Here is a 23662-nt window from a genome sequence, read left to right on the forward strand (position 1 = left end):
ACCACCAGCCTGGCCTTGGATGTCCTCCCACGACCTGCCAGAGCCAGCAGCTCTGAGCTCTGCAGCTGGCTGCCTGTGTACAACTGGGGGTGCTGCTCACCTCTCCCCATCACGCAAGGCTGTGCGCACGGCAAGCGTGTGAAGGATGCCCATCACCCATAACAGCCAGGAGGCACAATCAGGGAAGGGGAGTTGCCCCAGCCTGGCCCCTTGGCCTCTCTGCCACCCCCTCATAGAGCGCCCCCAGCCCCTCTCAGGCTCCCCCAGCCTTGCCATGCCCCTGCCTCCACATCCCGACATTGTCCACACACAGCCTTGCTTTCTCACTTCTGCCTCATTGGATGAAGAGTAGCATTAAGAAAGACCACTTGAGGGAGTTCCCATTGTGGCTCAGTGGGTGAAGAACCTGACTAGTATCTAGGAGGACATGAGTTCGATCCCTGGCCCTGCTCAGTGGGTTAAGGATCTGGCGTTGCTGTGAGTTGTGGTATAGCTACAGACACACCTTGGGACTGGTGTTGCTGTGGCTGTGGTGTAGGCCAGCAGCGGTAGCTCTGATTTGCCCCTAGCCTGGGAACTTCCATATACCACAGGTGCGGCCCTAAAAATCAAGGAAAAAAAAAAAAAAAAGATGCTTCAATTGTGCCTCAGTTGTGGCCATTTGAGCCTTAACAGTCAATCAGGTGGGAAGGCGCAGGTGTGGCTACCACCCAGCTTCCCCAGCTCCCAAGGCAGGACAAGTCTCCAGCAGCCCCCACTCTTCCTCCTGCCCTCCGTTCTGGGCCTCATGCCCCACCCACCACCCATGCGCTGTGTGCACTAAGCCCGGAGTTTGTTCTCCAAGCCTTGTCTCTGGTCTCCTTCTGGGGATCCTACCTTCAAGACAGCATTCAAACCTGTTCAGCCTCCCCTGCCTCCTAACGCCTTCCCGTTTCCAGCTCAGAGCCTCCCTGGGGGCTGGGACGTGCTCCGGCCGGGTCCCACAGCCTCATCTTTGTCCAAGCTGCACTGGATCCGTGGTGTCCTCCACCTGCAGGGTTCACCACGGCCCTTCTCCCTCCAGCCCGCCCCCCTGTGCTTATGACCTGGGCCCTGCAGACCCCATGCCCTTCTAAGCCCTCTCCTGCCCTCACCAGCTCCCCTTGCGCCCCATCCTTGGTGGGTGTGAGAGTGCCGTCAGGTTCCCCAGCCACACAGAGGCCCTAAAGGCTGAAAGTCGTCTCCATGTCTTCGTGGCATACCCCCTTACCCAGCCTCAGCACAGACCAGGCCTTCACACGTACTGGTTGAAAGATAAATATTATTATTTACACCAGCCGCCCCCATCTCCCAGCCCCAACCCCCCAAAGCCCTGCTCTGGTTGTCCAATACTTCTGGATATGGCTGGGTCCTTACCTGGGGTGTGAGCAGTAAGCTGGCTGTTTTCCCCAAGAGCCACCTGTCCTGTTTTAGGGACCTCAGGGCAGAGAGGGGCTGGTGTCCTGCCCTCTCTGTGCTTAGCTAATGATGTTGCCCCAGAGGTCATCCAAGGGCCACGAGATCCCTTTGACCAGCAGAGGGTTGCCCCAGAAGCGGGTCATGGAAGCCAGCAGACTGGGTGGCCCCAAGTCTTCTTTGCCCCTTGAAGGGTGGCTTTGGCTGGGGCACAGACTGGCTTTTGCTCAAGGACACTCCGCCACCCTCCCACCTCCCCATCTTCTCACAAAGGGGGAGACACCTGGGGCAGGAGGTTAAGGAGGGGGAAACCCCTGTGGGCTGTGCGGTGGTAAAGGCCCAAGGGTGCAAGGCAGCGAGGCAGGGCTTTTCTGGTGGCAGGACCACGGGGTCAGATGAATTTCTGGTGGCTTGGGAGGATTTCGGAGATGTGGCCTGATGTCTGATGATGACACTTGATTTCTAAGAATGTCTTCAGGGCTTCTGACAACATGGCCTTGGTTCCCAGGGCTGCTGGAAGGCATTGCTAAGGCCCAGAGGCATCATCACGATGGCTCAGATGCTGTCACAGGAATTTCCCATGATGCCCCTGAGGCAGTGAATGGCCCCTCACAGTCGCTGAGGACTCCAGCTGCCATCTTGTGCTCCGGGAGAAGATGCCTCTTGGAGGGACCTGCTTTGGATTCCCGCTCTCCACCTCCCCTCCATTTCTGCTCCATTCTCCAGGAAGATCGGGGCAAAGGGGAGCCAGAGGCCCTGGGCCCAGCCCAGTCCCATAGGTTACAGTCCATTCATCCCGTGCCCCACCTCCCGACTGCTCTCACAGGTCTGGTATTCCTGCTCAGCTGAGGGTCAGGGAGGATCCTGGGCTCTCAGGGCCAGCTGTTCCTGGGGGTACAGGGTGTGGGAAGGACCTGGTCCCCCCTACAGACAAGGCAGCTGGCTGAGTCTGGTGACCATCTTCCCAAACATAGATCTCGGGGGGCTGCTCCATAGCCCCCCAACTCAGACCGCAGTGGATTGCTTGATGCTGTGAAAGCTGACTCGGGTCGGGGAGGTGGGGATGGACATGGCGCGGGCCACACGGGCGCGGATTGAATGCTTGTCCTGCCATCGGTGCCACCTCTTCCGGATGGCGGAGCGGACCTGTGGGCACAGAGCAGAGCAGGGCTTTAGGACACCCTCTCCCTCCCCCAGGGCTGCCACAAGCAGCTCTACTTGTGAGCAGCACACAGGAGGCCACAGAGGAGGTGGCAATATTCACATCGTTGCTGATTTGCGGGTTTGTTTGTTTTTTTTTTTTCCTTTTCTTTTTACAGCCACACCTGCAGCACATAGAAGTTCCCAGGGTAGGGGTTGAATTGGAGCTGCATCTGCAACCTACACCACAGCTTGTGGCAATGCCAGACCCTTAACCCACTGAGTGATGCCAGGAATCAAACCCGCATCCTCGTGGATACTAGTTAGGTTCTTAACCCACTGAGCCACAATGGGAACTCCTGATTTGCATATTTGTTAGGAAAATTTTCTCAAGCATTCTGAACAAAGGATGGCTTTTCTGAATCCACCGAAAGGTGCCATATGGCCTTTGCCATGAGGACTCTATACCCTCAACCCATACACCTCTCCTGCCCTCAAGCTACATACACTTCCTGCTCCAGGGCTCAGCTTCCTGGTTTTCAGCAACTCATTTCACAGACCCATTGACAAGACTGGAGCCCCAGCTTCAGGCTCCCCTCACCCACTGCCTACGAGAGCAAAGAAGCAGGCTGGCCACTGCAGGAGCTGTGTGGGCGGGTGGCAGGGACTCTCCCGGGCTCCCAGCAGCATCCCCTTAGGGACCTGGGAGCAGGGAGGAGAGAGCCGGCATGTGGAGGGCAGGAGGAGGCTGCGGGCAATCTCGGGTCCCAGCAGGCCTCCTGCTGTCCTGAGCCCGGGCCCCAGGTCCTTACCTCGCTGTTGAGGAAACAGTAGAACACGGACACGAAGAAACCCTGGGGTGGAGGGAGAGGACGGGTCAAGGGACCGGGGCAGGTGCGGCCCCACCCAGCCTCAAGGGCTGCCCCCCTTTCTGTCCCCGGCCTCCTGCCCCTCCAGACCCCTGCCCGGAGAATCCCCACCCCAGGAGGTGCGGGGGTTGGCCAGGGCCATAGCCAGGGCGGGAGGGGGCGGGCAGCTGTACCTGGAAGGATTCCAGGAAGGAGTTGAAGTAGATGAAGACGACCCGGGAGACCTCGTCTTCCCCGGGGTTCACGAAGAACAGCATGTACGTGATGCCCAGGAGGGGGAGCAGCACCAGGGTGGCCTTGACAGCCTTCCTGAGATGGGGGGAGGTGGGGAGGCTGAGTCACAGCCCACCCCCAGAGGGGGCTGGGGCCTCGGCCTGGTGAAGAGGACCGGGTCCGGGGGAGGGCTGCAGCAGACCCCCACCCCCGTCTGAGACAGGGAGCTGGGGTTTCAGGAAGGACTCTCAGATCTGGTGGCAGGGACCCTGGGTCAGAGGTGGGGTCTCTGAAGCCCCCTCGGTGGGAAAGGCAGCACTGCTTACCTGTACTGAATGGTCTCAGAAGTGGTGGATGCCCGGAGTTTGGTCATGAGGATGCGGACGATGTTGAAAAGGAAGATAAAGTTGATCTGTAATTTGAGCACGCAGTGCGGTGGCATGGGCATGGATGTGTGCAGGACAGTGGCGGGGTGGGTGGGGACAGGTCAGGGACTCAGCTATCTCAGGTCTGGCCTCTGTCCCCCTGCTGCTCCCCACTGCCTTCGTGAGCCCATGCACATTCCTGGCCCCACAACCTTCACCTCTGGGAGAGGGATCCTTTCTGTCCACAGAAAGCACCGCTTGCCCGTCCCCACTGAGCCCCTCTCTCCTGCCCCCCTACCCAGGCTCTTACCAGCAGGACCAATATCATGGGGCCCTGGTAGATGTAGTCAGTGTATACCCCAGGCCTTTTGCCAAACCAGCACCTAGAAAGCCACAGAGGGAGGAGGAGGAGGGTCATCTGGGTCCATTTGAGTGTCACGTGGGAGGAGCAGTGCTGGGCCAGGGCAGGACTGGAGCCAAAAGCCAGGATCTGGGTGCCCCAATTCCAACCCTGGTAGAACTGGTCAAGATCCCACCACGTTGCCTCAGTCATTCCATCTGCAGAATGGACAGCATCCTTAGAGATGTAAAGGCAGAAGCAGGCCCAGTGGCCCAAGGGGAACTGTGGAAAAAACCCACTGAATAGAATAGGCATGGGCTCGACACACACAGCTCCCCTTGGCCCACAGTGGCTCTGGCGCATGCCCACAAGTGGTACCTTCCCCTCCACCTGTCATGCAGTGACAGCTCTAGCTAACAATCCCTGAATGTCTTTAATTGCAGCCTGAACAACCTGGAGGCAGAGATTCTACAGGTTTCACCTGTCGGGAGAAGCAGACTTGCCTTGTGTTTTCTTGAGTTTCCTTCCAGCGAGATCTAAAGAGGTCTGGGGAGTGGGTTGGGATGGGGCACATAGGAAGTCCTATGGCCTTGAGCAGAGACTGTGGAGCAGAGACTGTTGAGCAGCTAGGACGCAAATCTGCAGTACCTAGATCTCATGATGCTTCCATAAACAAGAAACTGAAAATTTTATGTGAAACCTATTGACTTTTTCAAGGTTGGCAATAAATTCAAGTTTTCCAAAAAAACTGTGCTGACCAAACACAGGCTGTCCTGGGGCCAGGTCCAGTCCTTGGCCCTCAGACCTGCAGGTTCCTTCTCAGGACTCACACCTGGATCCCTTCTGCTGCAGTGTCACCATTTCACCACAAGGTGGCACTCCAGAGGCGATCAGACTGACTTTCCTCAGAGCTCTGGTGGTATCTTTCCAGACAAACACTGGGCAGGTGTTTGGGTTTGTTTTTTGTTTTTTTGCTTTTTTTGTTTTTGGTCTTTTTAGGGCTGCACTCACAACATATAGAGGTTCCCAGGCTACGGGTCCAATCAGAGCTACAGCTGCCAGCCTATGCCACAGCCACAGCCACAGCAACGCCAGATCCAAGCCACGTCTGCGACCTACACCTCAGCTCACCGTAAGGCCGGATCCTTAACACACTAAACAAGTCCAAGGATTGAACCCACATCCTCAGGGATACTAGTCATGTTTTCTATTGCTGAGCCAAAATGGGAACTCCTGGGCAGCTTTTTTTTTTTTTTTTTTTTTTTTTTGGTCTTTTCTAGGCTGCACCTGCGGCATATGGAGGTTCCCAGGCTAGGGGTCTAATCGGAGCTGTAGACACAGGCCTACGCCGGAGCCACAGCAACGCAGGATCTGAGCCGCGTCCGTGACCTACACCACAGCTCATGGCAATGCCGGATTCTTAACCCACTGAACGAGGTCAGGGATCGAACCCGCAACCTCATGGCTCCTAGTCAGGCTCGTTAACCACTGAGCCATGACGGGAACTCCCTGGGCAGTTTTTCGAAACGTGTTCCTCCCCTCTGCCTCTGCCTCTGTACTCACATGCACACCTACAAGCACAGTCTCCCTCGACTGGGATTTACAATCCTGGGTGCTCTGGGATCCAGGCCACAGTCCTGTCAGCTCCTTCCTGAGAACACTCTGGCAAAGAATGTGCTGGCACCTCCTCCACCAACTTTTTCTGCCTCTGCTTCTTAATCTTGGCTTTGCATTAGAATCACCTGGGCAGGTTTAAAATATCCTGGTGCCCAGGTCATACTCTAGACCAATGACATCCATCTCCCCGGAGGTCAAGCCTGGGCATTGGTATTTTTAAAGCTTCCTGAATGATTCTAACATGAACCAAAGCTGAGAACTACCTCATCCGTTTTCAGGGGTGATTGGAAACATCTGCTTCCATTTAAAAGGTCTGTCTGGACTTTAGAGCTAGAAGGAGTCTCTGAGATTGTCCAGATTCATTTCTGTTAAATCCACGGAATCTTCTGTTAAACATTATCAGAAAACATTTTTATGGCATTTACTATGTGCCAGACTCTATTCTAAGTTTTTTTGATGTTTGTTTGGCTTTTTAGGGCCCCACTCTCGGCATATGGAAGTTCCCAGGCTAGGCGTCGAATTGCAGCTACAGCTGCCAGCCTACACCACAGCTCAAATCAACACCAGATCCTTAACCCACTGAGCGAGGCCAGGGATTGAACCCATGTCCTCAGGGATACTAGTCAGTTTCGTTTCTACTGAGCCACGATGGGAACTCCCTATTCTGTCTTGATATTAACTTATGTCATCCCCATAACAACCCTTTGAAGGAGGCACTACTACAAGGATGCCCATTTTACAGATGAGGAAACTGAGGCACACTGTAGTAAGCAGCCCAAGGTAATAAAGCTACTGAACAGTGGAGCCATGATTCGGAAACTGGGTGGTCTGGCTCCAAAGATTGCCAGTAGCCTTTAGGCTGTTCTGCTTGTTGTGAGACAGATAAAGAGAGCCTGGACCTGCCTGTCCAGCCCCACCTCAGGCAGAGCACTGCTAGGGAGCCTCAGATTGAGTCTGACTCCCAGCACCCTCCTATATGGATGAGGAAACTGGGGCCCTGACAGGGAAGGTGACATGGCTGACGCCCCCTGGGGAGTGTCAGGCAGAGCTGGGCTGGGGGCCTCCTTGGGAGTCAGGGGTCCCCCAGAGCAGTGCAGAGAAGGCAGGAAATTTTTTTTTTCTTTTTAGGGCCGCACCTGCATCATATGGAAGTTCCCAGACTAGGGGTAGAATCGGAGCTGCAGCTGCTGACCTACACCACAGCCACAGCAATGCAGGATCTGAGTGGCGCCTGCAACCTACACTGCAGCTCGCAGCAATGCCAGATACTTAACCCACTGAGCAAGGCCAGGGATTGAACCCACATCCTCATGGGCACTACGTTGGGTCCTTAACCAGCTGAGCCACAATGGGAACTCCAAGAAGTAACTTACTTCTCATTGTCATAGTACAGCTTCCCAATGGCCCAGGCCACGATGATGGGGAAAGGCACACCTGGGGGAGAGACCGGCTGTCACAGGACCCATCGGTGGGGTCTGGGGGATGCAGAGCCTGGAGGACCCCAGGGCAGCCCAGTGCCCAGAGGCGGCAGGCCCCCTCCCCCCCAGTACTCACCCAATACGGCTCCTTCTAATGTTCCCGCCATCCCCACCCTCAAGTAATGGCAGAGGGCTGTGTGCACACCCCACCACCCTAACCTGGCTTGGGTCTCAGGCCCCCAGCTGGCTGGCCTGAGTCTGGGCAAGAAGAGGATGGCTGGCCGGGGCAGGGGGTGGCCTGCTCACCCCAGCCAATGCAGATAAACATCCACTTGCGCAGCCGGTCTGTGGAATACGTGAGCACGATGGCCGTGTGCAGGTAGCAGCCCTCGCCGAACATCCAGAAGAAGTTGGTCACATGGAAATAGTTGTAGGCGGCTGTCACCAACCTGCACCAGCCCTGCCACCCACCCCCATCAGAGGTGACGATGAGCCAGGAGTGGGGCACAGAGTAGGGGGGCAGCAGCAGCCCACCTGGCCTGGGGGACCCCCTGCCCCTTGGAATCCTGTTCTGTGGGCTCCAAGGCCTGGCTCTGGCCCCTCCTCCTCCAGGACAGCCCCACCCAGACCCTCCCTCTGCCCCTGGGCCCGTCCCTCCTGGACACACCACGTTGCTCTGGTGGACTTCGGGGCTCATGGTGAGCTGGACCACGAACCACGTGGCGTTGCGCAGGATGAAGGCTGAGATGAGGTTCCAGTGGATGATGTTCCTCAGGCACCGGATGCTCCTGGGGGCAGCGAGGGAGGGTGGGTGACAGGAGGAAGGGGAGGAAAGCGAAGGAGAGAGCGAGGCCACCAGCTCGCTCCAGCCCAGGTGTATGGACAGGGAAACAGAGGCTCAGAGCAGCGTTGCCTGCCAAGTTCCACTGGGAGGTGGCAGCAGAGGCGCTCCTGCTGCCCCACTGGTCCCTTCCCAACTGTGGCGGATCCAGACCTAAGCTCCAGGGCAGAGCCTGCCACACAGCCAATGCCATGGGGACTAGGGGCTGCTTGCTGACCAGGGATGGCCCCTCTCCCCTGAGCTCCCCTCTCTCCCTGTAGCTCCAGGCTTGAGGGTCAGAAAACATGAAAGGCCTCCGGAGAGAGGCCTCCCTCCCAGCTCTCGGCCCTGGTGCTCAGGCCCTGCTCCCACCCCCCCACTCCCGGCACTGACCCGTCTGGTGCTGCCACCTGCATCCCTGGCAGTCATGCCAGTCCCAGGCAGGTTCCAACCCAAAGGGGGCTCCACCTTCCTGGTCTCCCAAATGGGGGCAGCCTGGCATGGGTGTGGGTGACACAAGGCCAGCCTAGGCTTTGGCTGTCCACCTCTCTGCTGCAATCACTGGGCAGGGGTACAGAAGCAGCCCTGCCAGAGGTTCCAAAGGACCTGGGACACCTATATCTGTCACCTCCTCCCACTGGGGTGAGGGGGCAGCTCTAGGCTGGGGACTCCCTTCCTGGCAGCCCCCTGCTTAGAACTGCCTCCTGCCTCTTCTCACCCCTGCTCAAGGCTCTGGGAGGTGGGATGGGGGACAGGGAGCAGGGACAGGGCTCCTCACCTGAGCCGCAGAAAGAGGACAAAGGCCACCAGGAGGGCCACCAGGGAGACACAGTGGCCCAGGTAGTTGATGATGACAGCCACATGGTAGTGCACCTTGCTCTTCTTCTGAGGCAGGAGAGAGGGCAGGCGTGAGGCTTCCGCATGGTTACAGCCCTATGCCCACTCGACAGTGAGGTCAGCCCCCCACAAGTGCCCCCAACAGTGTGGGCAACAACACCAAGAGCTCCCCCCTCCTGAGCCCCTACTAAGCGTCAGGCATTGCCCTAGAGCAGGGCAGTCCAGTTTGAGACTGTGTCTGTCTGCTCCTGAATCCCACGCTCTGCGCACTGCTCTGCACGGTTAGACAAGTATCAGTCAACTTGACTTAGCACATCACACAGGCTTCCTCCCTCCGCAGGCACAAACGTGCCGGCACGGCTCACAGACAGGCTCTCACAACTACATTTCCATTCGGTCTGGACACCAGGTGGCCCTTGTAGGGCAGACACAACCCTCTAGGACTTCTCCTCCCATCTCTGTGTTGAGCCTCGATCTTCTTGATCACCCCTAAATCCTTCCTGCTGCGGTCGAAGGCTGTCCCTACCAGTGAGGAGAGGGAAGGGCAGGTGCTATGGATCAACATCCACAGAATCATTAGAAACCATTAAAAAAAAAACAAACAAAACCCAAACCCCAAAAACTCTCTAGGCTCCATAACTGGCTTCCCAGGTTCTACCTCTGGCCCAAGGGGTCTGCGCCAAGTCAATGGGGTCCTCTCTCAAGACTAAAACGAAGTCCCCAATGTTATGACTTAATTCCTTTCACATGCTGATGGAAGCTGGGAAACGCTACGGTCCCCCCTTTCCAATCAATGTTCGCTCGAGTGTTGAAGCCTTCACGTTTACAGAGTATTTTCATACCTGCTGTCTGCTCAAACCCTCAAGGCAACACCAGGGAAAGAGCTGGTAGGGGATTTGCACCTTGTTTTGCAGAAAAACAGGCCCAGAAGTACGAGGACTCATTCAAGATCATTATCACTCAACTTCAAACCACCTCTCACCTTCATGTGCAGGGTGGAAGATGCTGAGGCAGGAAACTGGTGGTCCCCAGTGCCCAGCTCTCACAGACTCCTGTCCCGAGACAGCAACAGGAGCTAGAGAACCAGAGTATGCTGCAAGGTGTGACCCGCCAACAGGGTGGGTGGGAAGGGAAAAACGGATGCTGGAAAGCAGCTGGTTTCCGGGGCGGAGGGGTGCGGTGGGGGGGCGTGTCTCTGTGAACCCCTCCCTCCCTTACCCTTTCCAGGTTCTGGGGTGGGGCCTGGGCATGACAGGGCACAGAAACTGGCTGAGAACAAGCCCAGCTCACAGACCTGTTCACCCTTTCAGACCCACCAGAGCTCCTGGCTCTCTGTGGACCCTCCTGTCAGAATTACAAAATCTGGGGACATCGGAGCTGGTCCCAAAGGATCTAGTCCAGCTCCACCCATCTTTCAGATGAGGAAACTGAGGCCCAGATTCACCCACCCGAGGACAAGGGATGTACTTCCATGGCGGGACAACCACCAGGCATCTGAGAAGGGGCGAGGTGCTCCCTGCCTCCAGCCCCTGGCACACCCCTTCTGAAGGGGTGTCCTCACCGAAGAATCCCTAAGGTCCCCAAAGGCCCAGGCAGCTCTTCTAGGGGTGGGTTTTCCTGGAAGAGGCTTTCAGGAACATGACAAAATCACATTAGCAGCTCAGGCTCTGAAGGGCTGAGACCCAGCAAGGTGTAAATGGAGGCAGTCGGGAGAGAGGCGGGCGTTGGGGGGCGGGGGGCAGAGTATCCGCTGTGTCCTATAAATCAGGGTGGGGGGATCTTTGAGCCCCTGGCCAAAGATGCCAGATCCAGAGAGTCCAGCAGATATGCATACATCCAGCCTTTCTGGAGCTGATATTTAATTTCCTTTTATTAAATTTTCCACAAATCCAAGCTGCGAAGCCCCTGGGTAACGAACGGCAGTGTCTGCGGAGCCCAGAATGTGTGATGCCCCAGCTCCCTGCACAGGCTGGGGGCAGGGCAGAAGGAACAGGATCCAGGGAGACCTGCTGCCCCCCCAACCCCCAGCTGTGCTAGGATCCTCTGGTTTGAGGTGGGATGAGTCATTTATTAAGTACCAACTGTATGCTGGGCACTGAGCCAGGAGCTTGACAGATGTCACTGCCTTTCTTTCTCACAAGGGCCCTCTGAGACTGTCCTTCTGTCCCCGTTTTTCCAGTTGAAGAGATTGCATCAACGGCCCAAGTCACCCAGCCAGCATTCAGAATCCAGGTCTGCTTGGCCTTAAAGACCCTCCCTCCTCTCTCCCCACATTCATTTCTTGGGGGATAAGCAGGGACTTAACAGAGGTGCTCTCTTTGTCCTGGGCCCAGAATCCTCAGGGAGCTTCTACAGGGAGCTTGGGGGTTCTTGAGGGATTTTCTCCACTAAGGCTGAAAGTGGAGAATCAGGGGCCACCTCTGCCTGACCCCTCCAGCTGGAGTGCCCAGGCTGGGTCAGAGACCTGCTTCTCATCTGCCTTATCAGTCTGATGCAATCTGAGAAACAGCAAGCCTGCCGGGGGTTACAGTGCAGAGAGCACCCCAGAGGACTGGGAGAGGTGGCAGTGTCACCCCCAGAGATGGCCAGGGACACCATTTGAGATGGTCAGTGATACCCTGAGAGGTCTTCCATGACACCCAGGAGAACAGCCGGCAACATCTCGAGACACTGAATAACACCCTGAGTCAGTCAGTGTCCTTCTGAGAGAAAGCCACCATTAACTGCAGAAACCTCTGGGATGCCTGAAGGACAGATGGACACGGCCAGCCCCTGGGGACCTGACCAGCCCTCTGTCCCATTTGCAGACCTGAGATGGGCAGGTGCCTTGAGGAGGGTGGCACGGTGTGGTGCTGGGCAGAGGCCAGACCAGAATCCAAGAAATAATTCTGACCAGATTTTCTGCAAGACACACCTTGTTCCAAGTGGTGGCCGTGTCAGATCTGTCCCGATGCCCTTTCAGGATGGCGTGGGGAGTTCTCCCTGCCTGGTCCCCACCACCCCTCCCAGGCTCCCTGCTCCACTCTCTCTCCCACCCCCCACCCCCCATTTTGTGGCTCTTCCTCTCCACCTGGGTCTCCTGAACTACCTCACCCCCCGCGTGGGCGCTCCAGCTCCTTGCTCCTCAAAGTGTGGTCCCCACGCTAGCATGGACATCAGCTAGGAGCACGCGGGAATCTTAAGAAATGCACACGGAGTCCCCATCATGGCGCAGCAGAAACAAATCCGACTAGGAACCATGAGGTTGCAGGTTCGATCCCTGGCCTTGCTCAGTGGGTTAAGGATCCAGTGTTGCCATGAGCTGTGGTGTAGGGTGCAGACGCAGCTCGGAACTGGCGCTGCTGTGGCTCTGGAGTAGGCCGGCAGCTGCAGCTCTGATTAGACCCCTACCCTGGGAATCTCCATGTGCCACAGGTGCTGCCCTCAAAAGACAAAAAAAAAAAAAAAAAGAAAAAAAAAAAAAAAAGAAATGCGCAATCTCAAGCCCCACCCCAGACCCACTGAATGAGGATCTCTATTTTATCAAGAAGTCCAGATGATTCCTAAGCATTTCAGAAGCCCTGGTCCAACCAACACCCTCTGCGAGCAGTGAGCCCCGGCTCAGGTCTACACCCTGAATCCCTTTCATGTCCCATCAAGGTGTGCTCTCCCAGGATGTCCCTGAGGCCAGGGCTCCCTGTGCTCAGCAGAGTATGGGGGAAGGGAGCAGAGTGTGTGCAAGTGTCCTGGGAGGCAGAGGTGGGGTGGGGGGCAGTTTCTGGGGCAGTGGGGTTGTCACTGCAGTGGAGGGAGCCAGGTAGTGTGGGAAGGGTGTTGATGTGGGAGTGGGGCCAGTGCAGGGGTGATGGGGGCTCGGCAAAGGGGCTGGACCATGCATGAAGCTCCTAACTGGGGGCTCATCCCCTGGTGGTGATGGCTATGGGCAGGTCTCCTCCCTGGCCTGGCCTCTGGGCATCCTCACAAGTCCCATTTCACAGGCAGCCATCCTGCGAATCCATTATCTGCAATTCCCTGGGGCGCTGGTGCTTAATTAGGGCTGAGCCCGGGCCCAGAGCTGAGAAACCGGCTGCTCGATTAATTGGCAACTTTCTTCCTCCTCTTCACAGTAGCTCCAGGAGGGGACAGGGAGTCTTGTGAGTGAGGAGGGGTCTGGCACGGCTGGGGGCTGGCATTTTTACTAATTAAATTAATTGATTACCCAAAGTGCTAGGCAAAGGGGCCAGCTGCCCGGGAAAGGGTGGGCGGGGCAGGCCGGGTGGGGGTGAGGCACTGCGACCAGACGAAGGGGGTCCCCCTGTCACCTGTGGTCTCATCAGTGACACCCCCACCCTGCCAGGTGAACAGTACAACCTCTCCCTGACCTCTGGTGGCCAGCAGCAGAGGGGTGGCGGGTGGATGGAGCGCCCTCTACAGGCCAAGATGCAGGCGGCCACTACCCTCCCTCCACCAGGAGGCAGAGATTGTACATTTTACAGACTAGGAAACTGAGACTCAGTGAGGCTGTTACCTGCCCCGGGTCACACAGCACAGGTGTTGGAACCCGAATCCAAACCACAAAGCTTCTGCCTTCAAAGCAAGTGCTGTTCCTGTTATACTGCCAAAGAGGGGCCTGATGAGAAGCTGGTGCCCCTAATCCTCCTTCTTACCCTAAACCCTGGGCGGGGGAGGGGGTTGGGGAGGTGGAGGGAGAGACCCCAGCCCAGGCAAAGGGGTAGGAGCTGCAGGGCAGACAGAAGGGAAGGCTTAGGGCAGCTGACCTTTGCCCCTGAATCTTTGATGAGTGTTTTGGCGAATGGGGGCTGCTGAGGGTCTCCCAACAGCCTGTGAGAAGGAAGTGGCTTAAATTAGAGCAGGTTAGATTTAGTGGACCTTGAATGCCCTCTGACACTCGGCAGGCTCCAATGCAGGGAGGGAGGCCGAGAGCCCCTGTGGTGTCTCCAGCTTTGCCAATGTCCAAGAAAGGAACAGACACCTGCTCCTCTGGGATGGGGAAGAAGGCTCTGTCCTCATGCAGGAGGCTGGCGACCTGACCCCCCTGTTGGAGATGCATCATCAGCCTCAGGCTCTGCAGACCCAGCAGGACGATCAAAGCACAGGGTGGGGTGCGACGAAGAGGCTGCAGACTTCCTGCCTCAGTCCTGCTTCCTTCATACCATCCCTCTCTGGGCAGGTACTGCAGTCTTTTTTTTTTTTTTTTTTGCCACCAGCCAACGCCACAGCCACAGCCATGCCAGATTGTATCTGCGACCTGTACCACATCCCACTGAGCGAGGCCAGGGATCGAACCTGCATCCCCATGGATACTAGTCAGATTTGTTTCTGCTAAGCCAGGACAGGAACTTCGGTCCTGCAATCTTAAGAGTCACTGACAGCATGGATCTGACCTCCCACCTCCTCTACTGTGGGCCAGGTAAGGAGATCCCCACTCTGCTGAGTGGTCTTTTTGTCTCACCCCCACCCAAGCCAATCCCTTCTGGCCTGTTTCCCAACTGGGAACCTTACTTTCCTCCCGCAGTCCAGATGGATGCCCTCACCCCAGCCCTGAACTTCCTGTGCTGGCTAGCTGTACGGTGCTTATCAACTGGGGGGAGGGGGGTGATGGCTATCTTTGCTCAGGCCAGGTTGTCGGGAGCCAAGCCAACCCACCCCTGCCTAGGATGCGCCATGTGGCCTGGCCTGTGTGACCTTAGGTGCCAGGAAGCCTCTCTCTCTGCATCCCAAGTCACTCTTTCATCTCCAAAGCAGCGCTTTAAAGCACGTGTTATTCTTTTAGGCTAACTAAGCATTGCCCTATCTTCCTAGCTTCTGGAAGGAGAGCAGAGCCCCCATATCTCAGTGATGGGAGGTCCGGGGTGGAGCCCTAGGCGGAGAAAGGTGTTTTCCCACCACCAACCTCACTTCACACTGAGTACCTGGTGGTGGGCAAAGGGAGCCTGACTCCCATGGCCCAAGTTCCAGGCTCCGACTCGCTCTGGCCAGGCAGCCTTGTGGGATCACCCCCCCTCCTTTCTGGACTTCAGCCTCCCCCTCTGTAAAGTGAATGGGTTGCACTAGATCAGAGTTTCTCATTTTCCCCCCGTCAAACCCCCTTACCCCACCGCCAACCCACATTGTTAAAAATACAGATTTCCAGGCCTTGGAGAGTTTGACTTATCGGATGTTGTGTGTACCCCTGTATTGAATGAGTGTCTGGGATGATTCTTTTTTTTTTTTTTTTTTTGTCTTTTTGCTATTTTTTTGGGCCACTCCCATGGCATATGGAGGTTCCCAGGCTAGGGGTCTAATTGGAGCTGTAGCCGCCGGCCTACGCCAGAGCCACAGCAACGCGGGATCCGAGTCGCGTCTGCAACCTACACCGCAGCTCATGGCAACGCCAGATCCTTAACCCACTGAGCAGGGGCAGGGATCGAACCCGCAACCTCATGGTTCCTAGTCGGATTCGTTAACCGCTGTGCCACGATGGGAACTCCTGGGATGATTCTTATTACCAGGCAGATCAAGGTGGGACAGAGGGTCTCCAAGGTCCCTCCCAAGTTAGAGCTTTTAGGCCCTGGAATTCTTGGAACTGCCTCAGCCAGCCCCTCTCTTCCACACCCCAGCATCCTGAGGCCCTTGGATAACTTGGGGCATCTTTCCATCTGCCCTTTACTTTGGGCTCACTCCTCCCCCAGCTCCAGGACCCCCACCTTCCTCAGTCTCCACTGAAGGGGTGGGTGGGGATGCAGGGAGAGGGGCAAGGGGAGGGGGACGCAGCAAGACCAGGACAAGATTACTCATGCATCTGCCAAATGTCACCCTTAAAAGATTATTCACTGCAGCACTGTTTGTAATAACCAAAGACTGAGAATAAAGATCGGTTAAATAAGTATGGAACATTGGTATAATGTGATTTTATGAAAATGTAAAAAAAGAATGTAGATGATCTGTATGTACTGATACAGAATAGCCAAGATGGATGATCATATGAAAAAAGCAACTGCCAAGCAATGTGTATAATATGCAACATTTGGGTGAAAAACAAAAGTGTATATATACACACACACACATATGTAACAGCCTCCCTATGCAGAAACTGTCTCTGGAAGAACATTTAACAAACTGGCAAAATGGTTGCCTTTGGTGGGGGGAACCTGGTGGCTGGGACAGGGCTGCGAGGAAAACTTTTCTCTGTTCTTCCATTTGTACCTTTTGAATTTTGTATTATGTGTAAGCATCATCTTCTCCAAAACATTTAAATATTTAAAAGGCTCTTCAAGGGCTTTTTCCAAATTCATTGCTCCCCACCTCCATCCCTGATTCTGATGCAGGACCCTGGCTGCACCTGGATGTGCCACACAGGGGGGTGGGGTTGAAAACGGAGGAGAACCCGTCCCAGTGAGTGAGTGAGTGGAAGGAAGGAAGAAGGAAGGTAGGGAGGAAGGAAGGGGCGAGGAAGAGAGGAAGGGAGGGAGGGAGCTGCCCTCTTGTCTGACTCCCCCAAGGAAGCCCACTCACAGGCTGGCCTATTCCCAGCTCCCCAGTCAGTTTCTCCCTGCAGATCAGCCTCTGCCCCCTCCTCCCCCCGCCGCACAGCTAGCCAGCAGCAGGCACAAAGCTGCGCGGGGGCGGGGGGCCCAGGCCCAGCCTTCAAAGGGGGAGCCTGGCTTGGAGCCTCACCTCCTCGCTGAGGATCTCATGGCACTCGGAGTAGTTCACACGGGCGGCCCAGGTGCCATTGGCCAGGCACTCCCGGTAGCCGTTGTCTGGGAAAAGAAGAGAGAGTTAGAGTGACCCGTGGCTCCTCTCCTGAAGAGCAGCCTGAGTATCTGTCCGTCCGTTGGTCTGTCCATCTAGGCTAGCTGCTTGCTGGGGGGGGTCCTGGGTGAAGCTGGGGAGAGGAGTTCCATCTTTCTTCCTGCCCCTTTCTGCCCACTGGCCCCCAGTAGGATTGTGGTGGCGACCCCACTGCCTCTTAGGCCTTGGTTCTGCCCACCCAGGCTCACGGGACTGGCCCAGGGGCATGGGCCTGACCAGCTAACCGGGCTGTTTCCTCGAAAGCTCGTATGGGGGGCAGATGACACAGTGGGTGCCCTTCTGAGAAAGCTCCCATTTTGGGGGTTCACGTGGCAGCGGAAAAGAATGGTGAGTTCTGATGAGTCAGTTCTCACCCACGAGGCTGGGCATGATGTGGTGTGTGGTGAAAGCTCGCGTGGCACAAGGCAAGGACAGCTTTCATACAGTGGGACTCTCATGGCAGCATTTCACAGCGGGTGGGGCTCACAGGGCAGGAGTTAGGGAATGTCCCCGGGGTGGCATTTCCCTGCAGCAGGCTTTATGTTGGAGGGTCCTGTGGTGGGAGCTTCCAGGGTGGAAGTCTCTTGGGACAGAAAATGACAGGTGGCAGGAGATGGGAGGTGCACTGGGGGAGGTCTCGGGAGTGGGCCGCTTGTAGCAAGGAGCCGCTCCAACCGGCACATGGCACTTGGGAAAAAAGACAGGAGAGTGGCCTGGGGAGGTGGAGGGGTCCAGGCAGCCATCAGGTCAGAAGCCTAAGAAAGTCACCTTTCTTTGGAGATTGGGAGTTCCTGTGGTCTGAACTGAGGCCTAGCTTCAAGGCTCTGGGACACACGGAGGGCGCCTCTCACTCTCCTTCCTGCCTGTACCCACTCCCACCCTGGGGCACAGGGCCCTGAAACTCAGTAGGGAAGGGATGGAGGGAGATTCAATTCTTAAGTCTTTTCCCCTTTGCTGGCGGAGGTCACCCTGTCCCACCCTCTACCTCTTTCCCACATTGATGGCTCTAAATACATTTCCTTGAGGTAATTCTGGCCCTGACTCCAGGCAGCACTGGCTGGATGAGAAATGAGCCTTAAGCCATTCCTACCAGAGCCCCTCCCCTGCTGCAGGCCTCACACCACATCCCACCCCCGCTGCAAAGCTGCAGAGCGTTGGGGAAGATACTTGAGTCCTAGTCCCTGAGCCTGGAGCCTGGCAGGGGCAGAGCACCGTGAGCAAAAGCACCGTGAGGAAGACAGAACGGGGAACCCTGGGCTGGCTCAATGCTGCTGTGCTGTGAGAAGAACCTAAGCCAGCTGGCCTCTCAGGACCCTCTTTTTTTTTTTTTTTTTTTTTTTTTTTTGCTTTTTAGGGCCACACCCACGGTGTATGGAAGTTCCCAGGCTAGGGGTCAAATCAAAGCTGGCTGGCCTACACCACAGCCACAGCAATTTGAGATCCAAGCCACATCTGCAACCTACACCACAGCTCATGGCAACGTTGGATCCTTAACCCGTTGAGCAAGGCCAGGGATCGAACATGCATCCTCATGGATCCTAGTCGGGTTCATTAACCACTGAACCACAAAGGGAACTCCTTCTCTTCTCATTTCTAGGAGAAAGGGCTGGACCCACTGATCCCCAAGGCGCAATCAAATCTGGGACCTGCCTCTCTGCCGGCAGCACGGGGCAAGAGGGAGAGGATGGGGTGGGCATTAGCGGGTGGGCCTCCTCTCTAACCCTGCTCCCTGGCCTTTCTGCTGAGAGGCTGCTCCCGCCACAGCACACCAGTGAGAAAATGAAGCTAAATGGATTTTTAAAGCTCTGCTCAGCTTCTCTGCCAGTGGACCTGAGTCTCCACAGAGCTGAGCCCTTGGGCAGAGTTGCTGATTCCCTCCTAATTGCTAAATGAGGGATAAGCTACTAGAGGGCTGAGGGCTCAGAGGCTTGGGTTTCAGGGAGGTCTGCGGGGAGGCAAGGAAACAGAGGAATCCAGTGTGTCTGCCCTGGACAGGAGGGCCCCGGAACTGGAGGCTGCTCCAAAACGTCTGCAGAGAAAAGGACCTGGGGTCAGAGACCTGGCTGGAGGGGGCAAGAGGACAGCAGTCAGGGATGTTGCCTTAAGACAGGAAGCACCCTGCAGTATTAAGAGCTGGCTACCCTGACAGCCTGGGTTCAAATCCTGGGCACCAGCCCTTGGATAAGTCCCACCACCTCTCAGTTTCCTTATCTGCAAGATAGGAATTTTTTTTTTTTTTTTTTTTTTAAGGGCCACACCTGCAGCATATGGAAATTCCCAGGTTAGGGGTCAAATTGGAGCTGCAGCTGCCAGCCTACACCACAGCCCAGCAATGCAGGATCCAAGCTGAGTCTGTGACCTACACCACAGCTCATGGCAACGCCAGATCCTTAACCCACTGAGCGAGGCCAGGGGTTAAACCCACATTCTCATGGATACTAATTGGGTTCGTTTCCACTGAGCCACGATAGGAACTCTGATAGGAATGATCTTAACAAGGGCTTCTACCTCAGTGGTTGAGGGGCTGACATGTACGGTGTGCTTGGAACACTACTGTCATGTGGTGTGAACTGTTATTTTTATTATTATTGTCTTGGAGAGGTATTTAACTAACCTTATATAAGATTCAAAACACGTCATCTGTCGCTATCATAGGGGGTCCTGGTGGGAGGCATCCCTTTGGCTCAAGCCCCCCCTTTTGCATCCCACAGGCGGGCCAGGAGCCTGGAGCCGACCCCAGGCCAGTCACCCAGAGGGAGCAGGTCTTGGTGGGAAGTGGGGAGGTGATCCTGCAAGAAAACAGGCCCAAGAAGCAGGGAGTCGTTGCCGGGGAGGATTCGACCTCCTTGTCTTTAATTGCTGAGCTGAGCAGTCCTCCCGGAGAATCACGGGAAAGTGGATATTTTTGGAAATGCTTCCCATCCCTTTGAAGATCAGATGCAGCAGGAGGGAGGGTGCTGAGGAGAAGGCCTAGAAGTCCTGGCAATGTCTCATCAGTAAATGAATTAATTAGTGCTAATGATTAGGTGCAACTCTGGCTTCCTGGTCGCTACTGATTACTCAGGCGTTCCGCATCATTCTGGTGCTGGGGGCACCTGGAAAGGCCAGTCTTCCAGCCCTGCCCCCATCAAGGGACCATCACCTCCTCCAGCTGCTCTCCTAGGATCACAGGGGGGAGGAGCAAGGGAGTACCTCACCCAAACCTTCCACCCATCCTGCAAATGGAGGAACTGAGGGCAGGGGAGGGACAGTGCAGAGGGTCCCTGAACCAGTTATAGATGGAGTTGGGACTAGAACCCAGGACTTCTGGCTTCCACTTGCGGCAGACCTGACCTATCAAGTAGACGGTGCCCAGGCACTAAAGTTTTATTTGGTGCATGTCAAGTTGCCCTTGGGGATGAGAGTGAGGGGAGTTTGTGGGGAGTGGCCAGGGCCAGCTGCAAAGGTAGGTCAAACTGTAGCCACAGAGTGTGGGCTTGACCATGGAGGCAGTGGGGAGCCCCAGAAGGCCTGACTCCAGGCAAGGGTGTGACAGGTCACATGAGAAACTGGATTTAGAGACTGGGGAACTTAGACTGGGGCAGTGGCAATGGGGGTGGAGGGCAGGTTGGGTCACACACAAGAATCACTTTGGAGGTGGAACTGACGAGACCTGGAGCTGTCACGAGGGGGTTGGGGGCTCCTCCTGGAAGCAGCCCCCACTCCCACCCTGCACCAGCCTTAATGCGGCCTCTCTCCAGGGAGCTCCAGGGCAGGGCTCACAGCTATGTGAGAAGAGCAGCATCAGGGCTCTGGGGCCCCAGTGCCAGTGCTGCCTCCAAGCTTTGTGACCTTGGGCAGTTTTTAGCCTTTCTGTCTCCATTTCTTTTTTTTGTTTGTTTTGGTTTTTTTTTTTTTTGTTTGTTTGTTTGTTTTGTCTTTTTGCTATTTCTTGGGCCGCTCCTGCGGCATATGGAGGTTCCCAGGCTAGGGGTCCAATCGCAGCTGTAGCCACCGGCCTACACCAGAGCCACAGCAACTCGGGATCCGAGCCGCGTCTGCAACCTACACCACAGCTCACGGCAACGCCGGATCCTTAACCCACTGAGCAAGGGCAGGGACCGAACCCGCAACCTCATGGTTCCTAGTCGGATTCGTTAACCACTGCGCCACGACGGGAACTCCTGTCTCCATTTCTTACTGAAATGGGCCCAACTAAACTGGAGGCTGGCAGGATGTACAGCCCTAACTTTCTTCTAGGTCCACCTGCCATTCCTCCTACTTGCATTCTCCCCGCACACCTCTCCCAATCTTTATTTCTTTTCTTTCCTTTTTTCTTTCTTTCTTTCTTTTTTTTTTCTGCTTTTTAGGGCTGTACTTGCAACATATCGAAGTTTCCAGGCTAGGGGTCCAATTGGAGCTGCAGCTGCCAGCCTACACCACAGCCATGACAACACCGGATCCTTAATCCACTGAGTGAGGCCAGGGATCAAACACACATCCTCATGGATACTAGACAGGTTCTTAACCCACTGAGCCACAAGAGACATTCCAGGACAAGGTCTTAAGGCGTCATGTCATCCAGCCCTCTCCATCCTCAGAGGAGGGGCCAGAGGGCCATAGAAGGGGAAAAAATGTGCCAAAGGTCACACGATCACCTGGTGTCTGTGTCACCCTCTGACTCCTCTGAGCACTGAGATCAGGCCCCCAAGACCCCAAGGGCCCACTCAGGGACCCCCACCCTCCCTTCAGATAGATCAGGGCCCCTGGCCTGCAGCTGTTGCTCTCCTGATAAGCAAGGGCTGTGAGTCATTGACAGGGGAGAGCAAATTAATTCTGAGGGTGACAGGTGGCATAGCAAGGCGCTGCAAAGCCTGGAGGTGGAGGCTGCCATCAGGGAGCGAGGTGTTTACATGCGGATCAAATATCTGAACAAACCTTGCCTGGGTCAGTCCTCCCCCAGCCCCACCCCACCTGTAGACCTGCATGCAAGGCTGAGCCCCCTGCCCATCTAAAACTCTGAGTCCCTTACCTTGTTGGGCGGGGGGTGCTGGGTGGGCCTGGAAACCTCTCTGAGGAAAGTTGGGAGCTACTCTGATGATTCCTGCCCTACCTCGTGGCTCATACTGACTGATGCTGTCTGGCAACTGCAGAGGAAAAGTGTCAGACGGGCCTGGATACAAATTTCTGCTTCACCTCTTACCAGCTGGTGACCTTGGGCAAGTTCCCTAACCTCTCTGAGCCTCAGAGGCCTTAGTTATATAACATAGTTACATGCAGTATCTTCCAGGGTGTTGTGAGAACATCAGCAGCAATGAGCAGAATGCCCAGTAGAGCACAGAGCCGGCCTTTGGTCAATGGTCACTGTACCCACGAATGGTTCTGCTATTATTTTTGTCATTTTTTTTTTTGATCTTTTTGTGTGTGTGTTTTTTTTTAGGGCCACTCCTGCAGCATATGGAGGTTCCCAGATTAGGGGTCCAACTGGAGCTGTAGCTGCTGCCCTACGCCACAGTCACAGCAATGTGGGATCCGAGCCACGTCTGCGACCTACACCACAACTCGGCAACACTGGATCATTAACCCACTGAGTGAGGCAAGAGATCGAACCTGCATCCTCATGGAAGCTAGTCGGGTTTGCTAACTGCTGAGCCACGATGGGAACTCCTTATTATTGTAATTGTCATTGTTATTTTCCACAATTCCAACAAGTCCCAAGCTCTGCCCATCCTGTCACCTCTTAGTGGATGGTCTCCCCCCCCACCCCACCGCCAGCCACACGAGCTCCCTTACTTGTGGTGTTGTAGCGGACACCGTAGAAATAGGCGGGGCAGGGTCGAACCACTAGCTGCCCTGCAGGGCTCTGGGGCCAGCAGGTGCCAATGAGGTCCACGGATGCGTTGCACTGCAGTCCTGGGGGGAGAGATGGCTGGTGAAGCACAGCAATGTCCCCATTCCAGTGTCCTAGCCCCCTCCCCACCAGCCCACACTCACACACCAACTGGAGACAGAATAGGAGCAATGGCCCCAGTGCAGAGATGAGCTCCTTTTCTGCAGAGGAGACGCCAGGGGAAGGAATCTGAATTTGGTGCTATGGCACTAGGGAGCCAACGTGGGTTCTAGAGCAGAGGAGGAAGAGGCAGCTGGAGGCAGTTTTAAAAGCTGAGGTCCTAGATGACATTTAAAGGAAAACAGGACATGTTTCAGGTCCCCTGCTCTGTAGCCTGAGGACACTTATCTTGGCCCTTCATTTGGTATAGACTTGAGCTCTCAGAATTCACAGCCTGGAACAGTTCGGAAGAGACCCAGCCAATGCCTGACCCAGTCCTCTCACACATCTCTAGAACCAAACCACATCTGCTCTGGACCTGCAGGGAGGAACCAGCTAAAAGAAGTTGGCCCACCTGCCAGCTCACCTGATAACCACATTTACTGAACATTTGTGCTCTGGTCCATGCTGGATCCTCAGGAGAGGAGGGAGAGGGGAACTACAGGGAAAAAGGGAAGGGACACTGGACCAGTACTCTGGAACCTTGGTTTCAGACTGGACTCTGCAATTAATTTGCTGTGTTGCTGTAGGCAAGTTGCTTGCTCTCTCTGAGCTTTAGTGTCTTTATTGATAATAAAGTATTGGATCTGATCAGACATTCTTATTTTTAAATTTTTATTTATTTATTTTTAAGGCCACACCTGTGGCATATGGAAGTTCCCAGGCTAGGGGTCAAATCAGAGCTGCAGCTGCTGGCCTGCACCACAGCCACAGCAATGCCATAGCCACAGCAACACTGGATCTGAGCTGCACCTGCAACCTAATGCCGCAGCTTGAGGCAACGCTAGATCCTTAACCCACTGAGTGA

The 23662-nt window shown here is 55.6% G+C and overlaps 1 protein-coding gene across 1 annotated transcript in view; it reads right to left on the minus strand.

Moving 5' to 3' along the window:
• Positions 1-2439: 2439 nt before the first annotated feature.
• The window catches only part of CRHR1 (corticotropin releasing hormone receptor 1), a 52848-nt gene continuing 31625 nt past the window's right edge, over positions 2440-23662 (minus strand). The window contains 11 exon segments of the mRNA NM_001144110.1: positions 2440-2580; positions 3387-3428; positions 3617-3752; positions 3983-4068; positions 4332-4404; positions 7352-7412; positions 7703-7856; positions 8064-8184; positions 8995-9101; positions 16710-16795; positions 22599-22718. Coding sequence (NP_001137582.1) covers positions 2440-2580; positions 3387-3428; positions 3617-3752; positions 3983-4068; positions 4332-4404; positions 7352-7412; positions 7703-7856; positions 8064-8184; positions 8995-9101; positions 16710-16795; positions 22599-22718 — 1127 coding nt within the window.

The sequence above is a fragment of the Sus scrofa genome, chromosome 12 (genome assembly GCF_054392235.1).
Source record: "Sus scrofa isolate SSC_HxYL_T2T_F1_AM1 chromosome 12, Sscrofa_HxYL_maternal_Yorkshire_Landrace_v2.0, whole genome shotgun sequence".
Taxonomy (NCBI): Eukaryota; Metazoa; Chordata; class Mammalia; order Artiodactyla; family Suidae; genus Sus; species Sus scrofa.